The 12,921-nt window shown below is 46.9% G+C and overlaps 1 protein-coding gene across 1 annotated transcript in view; it reads left to right on the plus strand.

Moving 5' to 3' along the window:
* The window catches only part of PIPOX (pipecolic acid and sarcosine oxidase), a 173,305-nt gene that overhangs the window by 14,511 nt on the left and 145,873 nt on the right, over window positions 1–12,921 (plus strand). Inside the window, exon 2 of the mRNA XM_073616805.1 lies at window positions 2,635–2,783. Coding sequence (XP_073472906.1) covers window positions 2,635–2,783 — 149 coding nt within the window. The remainder of the gene's footprint in view (window positions 1–2,634; window positions 2,784–12,921) is intronic.

Genomic DNA, 12,921 nt, shown 5'->3' on the forward strand with positions numbered 1-12,921 from the left:
AGTGAGTTTAACTATTTCATTTTATATTACAATGCAATAATAGAAATAATGCACTTCAATCATCCTGACACCAATACTTTAATGCACACATGGCTAAAAGAGACCAAAAGGACTTTGCTCACGTTCCCATAAGCAGGAACTGAAATTCCTGGTTTGGAGTTTTGTGTATCTCACTGTACTTTAGGGGTGAGCTTTTTGCTTTCTTTTGTAGTACCTCATTGCAATCTTAATTGTTGTTCTGTTTCCTTAGATCAGTGGTCTCCAAACTGCTGTCCTTTGCTTACCTTTATCAGGCCCTTGGGGCACTATTCCCCCCACTGATACGGGGTACTATTGTTTCCCACTGATGATAACAACAGGGCAATAATTCCTGCACTAACGCCAATGACGGGACACTATTCATTCACTAAGACCAGAGATGGGGCATTATTTCTTCCACTGGCACCAATAATGTGGCACTATTCCTTCCACTGACACCAATGATGGGGCACTATTCCTTCCACTGACACCAATGATGGGGCACTCTTTCTTCAACTGACACCAATGATGGGGCACTATTCCTTCAACTGACACCGATGATGGCCCAGATGGCAAGGATAACTTGCCACAAATTTGTGGCAGTGTTGAATTGTAAGTCTGTTAACTTGCTGCACATTTTAACTGGCAAGTTGTACACTTGTAGAGCACTTGAAGCACAAGTTCTAGTTGACACTTTTCCAATTTGTGGCAAATTTGCGTGGCAAGTCTCGAGCAAAAGCAAAGTTGCAGTGGTGAGTCTACAGCAAGAGCTCTGCAAGTCATTTGTTAACATTGTTAACTCCCACTAATACCAGTTTATTTTCTACTCTCACTGGCCACAGTCCGGCCCCCCCTAGGGTCTGAACAACAGTAAATCGGCCCTTTCTTTTGAAAGTTTAGAGACAACCACCTTAGAACATGCTCATTTTCACTTTTTTTACAAGTACTGCTTTGAATAAAAACCTATTCTTCTTGCCTAATTTTTTTCGCAATGTGAATTGGACTGCATAGAAACTGGCTGTCTACATAGCACACACACTGGGCTTTATGTAGTAGTGAGGCGAAATACGCTTCACCATCCCCAGCCAGACCAGACAATAAAAATTGCATTCAAAGATTATCTGAGTCCAATTTTATTTTTTTAAATTAGAATTGAGTAGGAAATTATAAAAACCCTAATAACCCTAGTGATAAAAAACAGAGAGGATAAATCTCTCCCATGGTTACATACACAGTAATAAAAACCTGATTTTCACTATACAGTATTTAAAATTTAACATATGAATATATAACATTTTGTATGGTTTGTTTGTTAAAAATACTTTATTATTATGACTTAGGCAACATTTTAGGAGACATTTTTAGAGAAATGTAGGTGATTCCAAAGAGTATACAAATGTTTTCTTGGAATAGTATATAAGTAATGTATAAAAATAATTCAGCCAGCCAAGCCTTAAAAGTAAAAAATCATTACTGCTGTAATAACCTAACTACTAAACTTTGCATTTCCAAAATCTAGTTCTGTGAGCCCTCTTGATCCTAAGTGGTTCATTTCAAAATGTCTCCCATAGGGCTTAAATATGGTTATAAATATTCCCACACTTATAATATGTATGCTTTTAGCTCTATTCACCTGTCAGATGGTATTGCACATAGGGTTCCTTTGACTATACAAAAGAAGTATTGGCAAAATAAATAAATATCCACAGTAGGCAATGGAAGGGATTGTATGCAGGGAGATAGAATAAGTCCTACTTCCTTTCAGGTATTGTTCATTCTGAATACTCACCTCAGTAGCCAACTATTTATTCATAGCGTTCAATAAAACACGTGTCATGTGAGTTGTGTGCTGTTCGCTGAGCACATTTCAGTGCTCAGCGTAAATATATAACTGGTACAAGTAAAGAATTCTTGTATACAATGAACAGAAAGGAAGTAGAAGAATACACAGTTCAGTAAAGGTATGTCCTGGTTCAATTAAATCCTGGAAGAGTGTTCACTTGGATTTATCAGGTTTTCTCTCCTATGTTTGCATGACCCGATAACACTGGTAGGTCACATTGCTGTCTCTGTCCTCAGTTTACCTACTGATTTTTTCCTTTATCCATCAGAAGCCTGCAGACTTCTAAACAAAGGAAATTTTACCATAACTCATCCTATGATCTTTAGAAGCACTGGAAAACATCTGGGAATTTCTCATTTGAACAATATGAGGAGGGTATTAATAGGATTGCACTTTAATTTTCATATACATAACCTTGAACTTTGCTTAGCAGGGAGTTCCAGGGTTGATAGAATTTGAAGCTTCAGATGCTAATAAGGATAAAATATAAAACTGTGATTTAATATTCTTATACACTGTACACAGTAGTACATGCTGAGAAATAATGAGATTGAAGCATAATGAGATAAACTTGCCAGTCGTGAGACTGCCTTCTGTCAAGTATCAAGTTCCTTTTGAGATGTGGGGACATATGGTCACCACGGATGTGAGCACTTACTATATTTGGAAGGAGTGAATATGTATATGGAATAATTCTATTATTCTGAAAAAAAAAGAATGTTCATTTTCTTCTACAGTGGCAATAAATGCTTTCCTTTCCGCTTGTCTTTCAGTTCCCACTTCCACACTCCAGAGGCAGCTCCCATGGACAAACAAGAATTATTCGCAGAGCCTACGCAGAAGACTTTTATACCAACATGATGGAAGAGAGTTACCAGCTGTGGGCAGACCTGGAGAGGGAATCAGGCATCAAACTGTATAGGTCAGAGCTTCTCAAACTTTCATCAGTTATGTACCATTGTCACAACCTATGCCATGTCCAAGCACTAACATCAGTTGCTGTTCTTAATTCAGAGCCAGGATGAAAAATGCCACCTATTTTCAGTTGAGTTTTTTCAGCTGTACCTCTCTCCTGTTCATTTTTTGGTCTTTGGTCCACCCCTCTTTGGCATGCTTTCTTTTAATCGACTGTTACGCATTTCTGATGTTGGGTGCTAGGGGAAACATCTAATTAGAAAGCTGATTCAAGTGCAAACAAAAAACATTTCTACTCATGAATGAACCAACCATGCTTTTTCAAGTGCTTTCTAGGTGTCACTATGTTGAGCATATTCCACTACGGTAACAGGGGCACTAAAGGGAGCGTGATTATTTTAACTGCAAAGAGTAAGCTTTCATGAGTTTCATGAGACACTGTGCTACCTGCATTGTGGATGTGTACCGCTATCAATACCCCACACTTAGGAAAATACAGGTATATATATATGTTTTTAATATTTTTAGCATAGAAATAATTAATGCCGCGTACACACGAGCGGACTTTTCGACCGGACTGGTCCGACCGACCGAGTCCGGCGGACAATTCGACCATGTGTGGGCTTCATCGGACCTGCAGCGGACTTTTTCGGTCGAAAATCTGATGGACTTTAGATTTGGAACATGTTTCTTTACGTCGGAACTCCGCCGGACCCAGTTCCTATCGAAAAGTCCGCTCGTCTGTATGCTAGTCCGACTTACAAAAACCCACACTAGGGCAGCTATTGGCTACTGGCTATTAACTTCCTTATTTTAGTCTGGTCGTATGTCATCACGTATGAATTGGTCGGACTTTTATGTGATTGTGTGTAGGCAAGTCTGTTCATTCGGAAAGTACGTTGGAAGTCTGTCGAAAGTCTGTTCGTGTATACGCGGTATTAGAAATTTGTTGCCACTTAGTCCTAAAACAGCTTCTGAATCAAGCAAGGTCCAGGCCCAATAAAAAAGTAGTTTTAAAGCACAAAAGCTTTTTTCTGAGGCTGAGCCAAAAATACTTGCCTGCTCTACAGTAGATAATGTATGGATCTTTGTAACATGATTACATTGTACATTTCACCTTGAGCCTATTATATTATTATAAAAGCAGAAAGGTGAAGTGAGAGATGTGAACCAATATCTCACCAATACCAGTATTAAACATTATAACTGAGCATAGGCTTTAAGTTTACTTATATAAAAATAGAACAGCACAATGGAAAACATAGCAATCTACTCTGACATGGCTGCTTATATTTTAAGTCTGCGTCTAATGTGTCCATTGTAGAGGAAGCCCGGAGCAAAATCAAGGAAATAAGCAGAGGGCGGGCATGACAGGGTTAATAGGGGAACTTGGTGGTGGAAAGAATATGTAAGGTGGTGTGTGATTGGTTAGGTGGGGGGTTGGGGGTGGAGCGGCGTTAACTGAGCTGGGGGAAAGATCCCGCCCCAGCTCAGTTGGTTGAGAGGAGCAAGCGTGCAGCATGGCAGCAGTGGAGGATCTATTTGCGCGATTGAAGGCCGAGGCGGCGTCCAGGGGGCCTGGATGGCTAGAGGGTCAGTTGGTGGCGGCGTTGGGTGAGTCTGACTCAGCGGCCCCGTTGGTGGAGAGCGCTCCTGCGAGAGGCAGGCGATCCAGGCCGCCTACTCGCTTCTCGTCCGACGCCACTGGGCCCCTCCCTGGGAGGTCGCAGAGGCAGAGGATTAGTGTGGGTCGGCCGGTTTCTGGGCCTCCCGCGAAGCGGTTAGCAACTCAGAATGGGGGGGTTACAGTACTGCTGATCCCCTTTCCACAATGGTGCACGGGACGGAAGAGCAGCGGGAGAAGGCGGGTCAGGTTGCCACAGGGCCGCCCGTGAAGAATGTGGCGGCGCCGCAATGAAGCAGACACTCTACCAATCCCCATCCCCCACGATCGGGTTATTCAGCGCACGGCGGTGCAGGAGTTGGGGAGGAGGGGGCACAAGCAGGTGGTCGGCCATGGCGGCGACAAGTGCACGGCAGACAGGAGAGCCAGCAGTCCTACTTCGGATGCTGGTGAAGAAGGCTCAGGCCCTGAAAGCCAGGCCCCGGGCCGAACTACGGCAGGGGCAGGGCTCCAGCGGAGGAGGAACTTTGCTGCGGCAGCCAGTCACTCGGTGGCAGTGGTCGGTGGCCCCAAGAGGAGAGATAGGCAGGAGGGGGACACTGGCAGTGGCTGCGGGCGGCACTGCACGGAGGAGGTCGTTAGGCCGAGAAAGGCGAGCAAAAAATCGGCGGGTGGATCCTCAGCGCGGAGGAGGAGTGGAATGCACAGCAGATCCTCGGCATCCAGTGATGAAGCTGCTGGAGGGCCATTGATGATCGGTGAGGAGATGGGTGAAGACAGATCGGAAGGAGAGCTGTCGCAGTCGGACAGCGATGGGCAGCAAGGAGAGCCAGTGGCGGTGGAGACGGGACCTTCGGCTGGTGGAATCCCTCCCAGGCATCAGGGTAAGAAGACTTGTAATAATGCATGTAATGTGGGGTGTGATGTGGGGGCGGGGGGTAATGGGGGGGGCAGGTCTCAGCGGGGCAGTCAGGAACGACCGTGCCTGTTAATCCGGCCGCGCAGGTAGCAGACCGCATCGGCGGATGCAGGGCTACAAGGGTTTGTAACGGGTTTGAAGGAATTATTAAAAAGGTTTGAGCCGGGGCCGAGCGGGAGTCAGTCTCCGGCGGCGGCATGGGTTGATCCAGGGGAGGGGCGGGGGATCCGGGAGGGCTTGGTCACAGACACGGGGATTCCTTCTGGGCCTATTGAGGAGCGAGCGGCACCGGCGACTGAAGTCGCGGGGGTGGCAGTGCAGGCGGAGGTTCCTAAGACACCTGAAGGGGCAACGGGGGAGGGGGCAAAGAAACAAGACTTAGTGAGGTTAGCAGATGCTGCAAAATGCGAAGTGTATGTGTGCTTTGAGGGGCCGCTTGGGGCGCATTTGAAGCCAGAAGTGAGGGAAAAAATTTGGAAGGGGGAGTACGTAGAGATTTTTTCGCTCTTACCCCTGGAAAAGTTTAATTTGGATAGAGTTAAACCGGAGGATAATAAGAAAGAGGATGAAGAAAAAAGACCCAGGACATTTACGAACTGGCTGCAGGCTTTTGCGATCATGACAAGTGTTATAGGGGAGAAGAATCCTGAGCACTGTTCGGCATTATTTTGCTATTTGGACGCCGTGGGAGAAGCTTATAGAGTCTACGGGGGCACGGCTTGGCTGCGGTATGATGAGCAATTCCGACAGCAGGGAGCCATCCGCCCAGCATTAAGGTGGGACCATAAGGACATCAGCCTATGGATGCGCCTCATGACTTCGGCTAGGCCGACGGGTCAGTTTTTTCAGGGGGGGGCCGGTGGATCAGCCAACTCCGGACAATCGGCCACAAGAAAAAAAGGGGTTTGTTGGCAATTTAATGAGGGGTCCTGAAGATTTGGAGGGTCGTGCAAATACAAGCATGAATGCTCCGTTTGCGGGGGGGGACACCCGGTGTCGCGGTGTTTCAAACAAGGAAAAGACCGTGCCGGCGAGTCTGTTAATAAAGGGGACAACGCTGGTGAAAGTGGGAAGGATGGAGCCTTTCCTCGATAGGTACCCTGACAGGGTGGCAGCGGGGTTGCTAGCTTGGGGGTTTTTAGAGGGTTTTAGAATCCCTTCTCGCTTGGTTGACACACCCCCGATGTCTCGCAATTTGAGGTCACCGCTGCTGCATGGGGACGTGGTTAGGGAAAAGTTGGAGAAAGAAGTTAGGTTGGGCCGCATGAGTGGCCCTTTTGCAGAATTACCAATTCGGGAGTTAGTGGTGTCCCCGCTAGGTGTGGTGCCAAAAAAAGAGCCTAATAAGTTTAGGCTGATACACCACTTGTCATACCCAAAAGGGGGGTCGGTGAATGACGCCATCGACCCGGAGGAGTGTGCGGTATCGTACACGTCCTTTGATGCGGCGGTATTTTGGGTTCGGAGGTATGGGCAAGGGGCACTGTTGGCGAAAGCGGACATAGAGTCGGCTTTCCGTTTGTTACCGGTGCATCCTGAGAGTTTTCGTTTATTGGATTGTTGTTGGCAGGACGAATTTTACGTAGATCGTTGTTTACCTATGGGGTGTTCGATATCCTGCGCTCTGTTTGAAAAGTTTAGTTCCTTCATTGAATGGGTGGTACGGGACGTCGCGGGATTGAACTCCATCATCCACTACTTGGATGATTTTCTCTGCGTGGGTCCCCCTGGATCGGAAGTCTGTGCGGTCCTTTTGGCGACGTTGGAACATATTACGGAGAAGTTTGGCATCCCGCTGGCCCCGGAAAAGACAGAAGGTCCAACAACGGAGTTGAGTTTCTTGGGTATTATTCTAGACACCGAGGCAATGGAGTGTAGGCTTCCCGAGGATAAGTTGACGGCGTTGCAGGAGGAAATTCGGGTGCTAATCAGACGGTGGAAAGTTCAATTACAGGAGTTACAATCATTGCTAGGTAAGTTGAACTTTGCGTGTCGAATTTTGCCTATGGGAAGAGTATTTTGCAGGCGGCTGTCTGCAAGTACGTCGGGGGTGGAGTCTCCGAGGCACTACATACGTTTGCTGAAGGCTCACAGGGAGGACCTGAAAGTTTGGCACACGTTCCTGGCTAAGTTCAACGGCAGGGTGTTGTGGATGTCAGGGCCAGTGAGCAACTTTGATCTGGAGTTGTTTACAGATGCGGCGGGTGCAGCAGGTTTTGGAGCCTTTTTTCGGGGTAAGTGGCGTGCGGGGCCATAGCCACAGTCGTGGAAGGAGGCAGGTTTGCTGAAGAACATGCTACTGTTGGAACTGTTCCCGGTGGTGTTAGCGGTAGAGTTATGGGGTGAGTTGTTTAGGAATTTAAAAGTTAGGTTTCATGGGGACAACTTGGGAGTGGTGCAGGTGATTAATAAGGTATCAGCAGCGTCACCGCCGGTGATTAGGTTGCTTAGACACTTGGTCTTGAGATGCCTACAGCTAAACGTGTTTATCTATGCTGTGCACCTCCCAGGAGTGGAAAATGTTGTGGCTGATGCACTGTCTCACTTTCAGTGGGACAGATTCCGGGAGTTGGCGCCTGGGGCGGAGCAAGAAGGGGTCCCGTGTCCAGACTGGCTGTGGAGGATTGCCTTGGAGGACTAGCAGACTGGATAAAATGGTTGGTGAGCGATACGACGTGGGCTGCATACAACAGGGTATGGCAGGAATGGGTATCTCTGCTGAGACAGGTGCAGGAAGGACATGAAGAACAGGATCTCAGGTTGTTAGTTTTATACTTCGTTTCCAGGAATTTAGAAGATGGGGTGTCGGTGTCTGGGATGGAGAAGAAGTTGGCAGGTTTGGCGTTTTGGTTAAAGTTTCAAGGTTTACCGGACCTTACAAAAGATTTTTGGGTTAGGCAGGTTATGAAGGGTTACAGGCGGGCTAAGCCGGGGCAGCCTGTTTCGTTCCAGTTGTTGGGTCAGATAGTTGGATGTTTGGACAATGTTTGCTCGCCTGGATACGAGCTGGTGTTGTTCAAGGCGGCATTCGCATTAGCGTTCTTTGGTGCATTTAGGATCAGTGAGTTAGTTAGTCCCTCCAAAAAAGAAAAAGGGGGGTTGGGGGAGTCTGACGTTCGATGTGGGGATGACAGGTTGTCCATATTAGTTAGGAAGTCAAAAACAGATCAGCGGGGCAAGGGTAAGACAGTGCAGGTTTTTTCGTTACCCGGTTCTCCCTTGTGCCCAGTAGAATTGGTGCGTGAGTTTTTAGCGATACGCCCGGGGGGTGAGGCCCCCTTTTTAATACACCAGGATGGTTCGTTTTTATCACGATTTCAATTTAGTGCGATTTTCAAAAAATGTTTGGGGGCATTAGGTTTAGAGGGTGAAAAGTTTTCATCCCATTCATTTAGGATAGGGGCGGCTACGGAAGCAGTTCGGTGGGGATTGGATGAGGCAGCAGTAAAGAGGATTGGGAGATGGGAATCTAGGCGGTTTAGGTCTTATGTTCGCCCGCATTTATTGACTGTGCAAAAAAAAAAAAATAATAATAAAGGAAAGACTGTTTAATCTTGTTAGATGTAATGCGAGCGTATTGAGATATGTGTTGCTTGTTGATGATTTGTTGAGAGTTATTGATGTATTGGGGGGTCTTGTTTGTGTTTCTTTTCTTGCAGGTCGATGGAAATGCCTGGTGTGGATAGTGGGCCACTCGTATGTTTGTTGGGGGGCCAGGAGAGGAGATGCCAGAAGGGATGGGAGACAACTGGGGTTTTCCAGGCAGGAAGTGTGACTTAGGTGGTTTGGTGTGCCGGGCATGCAGTGGGGAAGGACAGTGGCAGAAGTTAATAAATTTGCACGCCTGGACAGAGCGCCGGATGTGTTGTTGTTGCACGTAGGGGGTAATGATCTGGGGTTAAGGTCAATGTTGGATTTGGTGAGAGACATCAAGTTCGATTTTTGGCAGCTCAGGATGTCTTTTCCACACATGCTTATTGTGTGGTCGGATATCGTGGCGCGTACCACGTGGAGACTGGCCAGGTCGGTCGATAAGATCAACCGGGCCAGGAAGAAGGTCAACCAGGAGGTTAGCAGTTTTGTAGTAAGGAATGGAGGGCTGGCCATACGGCACCTGGAATTAGAGGTAGATACATGTTGATATTTGAGGAGAGATGGAGTACACCTGAATGATGTGGGGATTGATTTATGGTCATTGGGGCTGCAAGATGGGATACAGCGAGCTTTGAGGGTCTGGCAGGGCACACAAGGGTAAGGTGTTACCCTGGTGTGTGCTGTGGCGTGATGTTGGTCTTTGCAGGTGAAGGATTAAACCCCAGATATGTAAGAGATCGGGACCCATCGCTAGTATGAGGCCCGTTGGTGAGATTTCAGCTAACAAGGGTTTAGCTTGAATTGGTTATTGGGGCACTGCGGGCTATTGGTTGTTTGTCAACGAGCTAGCTTGTCAGCTGGAGGCCTAATTTTAGTATAGTACCACAGTGCCTGAGTGTTTTTGAGTTTTAAGTTTGGTGGGTTTTTCCCTGCAAAGACCAACGGGAGTTGTAGGAAAAAGGATATTTCAGGTGTTTATAAGATTATGTTATGTTGAGTTATTATTATTATTATACAGGATTTATATAGCGCCGACAGTTTACGCAGCGCTTTACAACATTAGGGCAGACAGTACAAGTACAATACAATTCAATACAGGAGGAATCAGAGGGCCCTGCTCATTAGAGCTTACAATCTAGGAGGGAGGGTCAAGTGATACAAAAGGGTAATAGCTGTGGGGGATGAGCTAATGGAGAAAATAGTGCAGTTGTTAGATGGAGGCAGGATAGGCTTCTCTGAAGAGGAAAGTTTTCAGGGATCGCCTAAAAGTGGATAAAGTTGGAGACAGTCTGACAGATTGGGGTAGGGAATTCCAGAGGATGGGCGAGGCTCGGGAGAAGTCCTGGAGGCGGATATGGGAGGAGGTGATGAGGGAGCTAGAGAGCAGGAGGTCTTGGGAGGAACGGAGATGGCGATTAGGTTGGTATTTTGAGACTAGGTTAGTGATGTAGCTGGGGGCAGAGTTGTGGATGGCTTTGTAACTTATTGTTAGTATTTTGAATTTAATTCGTTGGGCGAGTGGTAGCCAATGGAGGGATTGGCAGAGAGGGGTAGCAGACACTGAGTGGTTTGTAAGGTGGATGAGTCTGGCAGCAGCATTCATGATGGACTGAAGGGGGGATAGTCTGTTTAAAGGTAAGCCAATGAGGAGTGAGTTGCAGTAGTCAAGGCGAGAGATAACCGGGGAGTGAATCAGGAGCTTTGTGGTTTCATTGGTTAGAAAGGGACGTAGTTTAGAGATGTTGCGGAGGTTGAGGCGGCAAGCTTTGGAAAGTGATTGGATGTGGGGCTGAAAGGAGAGTTCAGAATCCAGGATAACACCTAGTACCCTGACATGTGGGGACGGGTGGATGGTTTTGCCATTGCTCTTGACAGAGAAGTCGGGGGAAGAGGAACGTGGGGGAGGAAATATTATAAGCTCGGTTTTGGACAAGTTGAGTTTGAGGAAGTGGTGTGACATCCATACAGATATGTCGGTTAGTAAGTTAGTGATGCGTGAGGAGACTGATGGAGTGAGTTGAGGGGTGGAGAGATAGATTTGTGTGTCATCAGCATAGAAATGATATTGAAAGCCGTGAGAGGCTATCAGCTGACCCAGGGAAGAGGTGTAGATTGAAAATAAAAGAGGTCCAAGAACAGAACCTTGGGGGACCCCGACAGAGAAGGGAAGAGGAGTGGAGGAAGTAGAATTGTAAGTGACACTGAAGGTGCGTTGGGATAGGTAGGATGAGAGCCACTGAAGAGCACAGTCACAGAGACCGAGGGAGTAAAGTTTTTTGAGGAGGAGGGGGTGGTCAACCGTGTCAAAGGCAGCTGAAAGATCCAGAAGTAGGAGTACAGAATAGTGTCCATTGGTTTTTGCAGTTAGTAGGTCATTTGTGAGTTTTAAAAGAGCAGTTTCTGTGGAGTGTTGAGGGCGAAATCCAGATTGAAGGGGATCAAGAAGGTTGTTCTTAATGAAGTGGTCACTCAGTTGGTTGTAAACCAGGCGTTCAAGGAGTTTAGAGGAAAAGGGGAGCAAGGAGATTGGGCGTAGGTTGTTAAGATTGGTAGGGTCCAAGGACGGCTTTTTGAGTATGGGGGTAACCAGTGCATGTTTTAGAACATCGGGGAAGATGCCAGAGGTGAGGGAGAGATTGAAGATGTGGGTTAGAGAGTGTAGGATGGGGTCAGAGGGTGACCGTAGCATTTGAGAGGGAATAGGGTCCAGGGTACAGGTGGTTAGGTGGGCGATAGAAAGGAGTTTAGCAACTTCATCTGTAGTAGTAGATTTGAATAGGGGGAGTGTCAGTTGTATCTGTTGACATGGGGTCTTAGCTGGGGGAGATACCTGTAGAATAGAGATTTCATCACGGATTGTATCAATCTTGTTTTTGAAGTGATTAGCGATTTCCTGGGCAGTGAGTAAGTCAGTGGGTGGAGGCGGTGGAGGACAATGTAGAGAGTTGAAGGTAGAGAAGAGTTTACGGGGATTGGATGAGAAAGTGTTAATAAGAGTTGTAAAATAGGTTTGCTTGGCAGTGTGGAGGAAAGAATAGTATATTTGGAGGGCAGATTTGTATTGGTTGAAGTCTTTGAGAGACTAATGCCCCGTACACACGGTCGGATTTTCCGATGGAAAATGTCCGATCGGAGCGTGTTGTCGGAAATTCCGACCGTGTGTGGGCTCCATCGGACATTTTCCATCGGATATTCCGACACACAAAGTTGGAGAGCAGGAGATAAAATTTTCCGACAACAAAATCCGTTGTCGGAAATTCCGATCGTGTGTACACAAATCCGACGGACAAAGTGCCACGCATGCTCAGAATAAATAAAGAGATGAAAGCTATTGGCCACTGCCCCGTTTATAGTCCCGACGTACATGTTTTACGTCACCGCGTTTAGAACGATCGGATTTTCCGACAACTTTGTGTGACCGTGTGTATGCAAGACAAGTTTAAGCCAACATCCGTCGGAAAAAATCCTAGGATTTTGTTGTCAGAATGTCTGAACAAAGTCCGACCGTGTGTACGCCCTATTAGTCTTGTGCCACAGACGCTCAAGAGCGCGACTACGTTTTTTGAGAATTTTAGTGTCATCTGTTTGCCAGGGTTGTAGGGGTCGAGGCCTGATTCTGCGTGTAGTGAGGGGAGCGAGCTTATCCAGGGTGGAGGATAGAGATTTATTGTAGATGGACATGGCTTGGTTGGGGCAGGACAGGGGAGAGATTTTGTCATAGAGGTGGTCAGTAGTAGAATAGAGGAGACAGGAGTTGAAGTTGCGAAAGTTTCTACGGGTGATGGTTAGGCGATTGGAGGGAAAGGTGGTGGAAGACAGGGGGAGAGAGAAACTAATAAGGTGGTGGTCCGAGAGAGGAAAAGGATTGTTTGAGAAGTTGCATAAAGTGCATAGGTAGGAGAATACAAGGTCAAGGGTGTTGCCATCAGAGTGAGTAGAAGCCTGTACCCATTGCTTCAGGTCAAATGAAGAGGTTAGACTAAGAAGTTTAGAAGTAGCAGGAGTGTT

The sequence above is a fragment of the Aquarana catesbeiana genome, linkage group LG02, assembly GCF_042186555.1.
Source record: "Aquarana catesbeiana isolate 2022-GZ linkage group LG02, ASM4218655v1, whole genome shotgun sequence".
NCBI classification, from domain to species: Eukaryota; Metazoa; Chordata; class Amphibia; order Anura; family Ranidae; genus Aquarana; species Aquarana catesbeiana.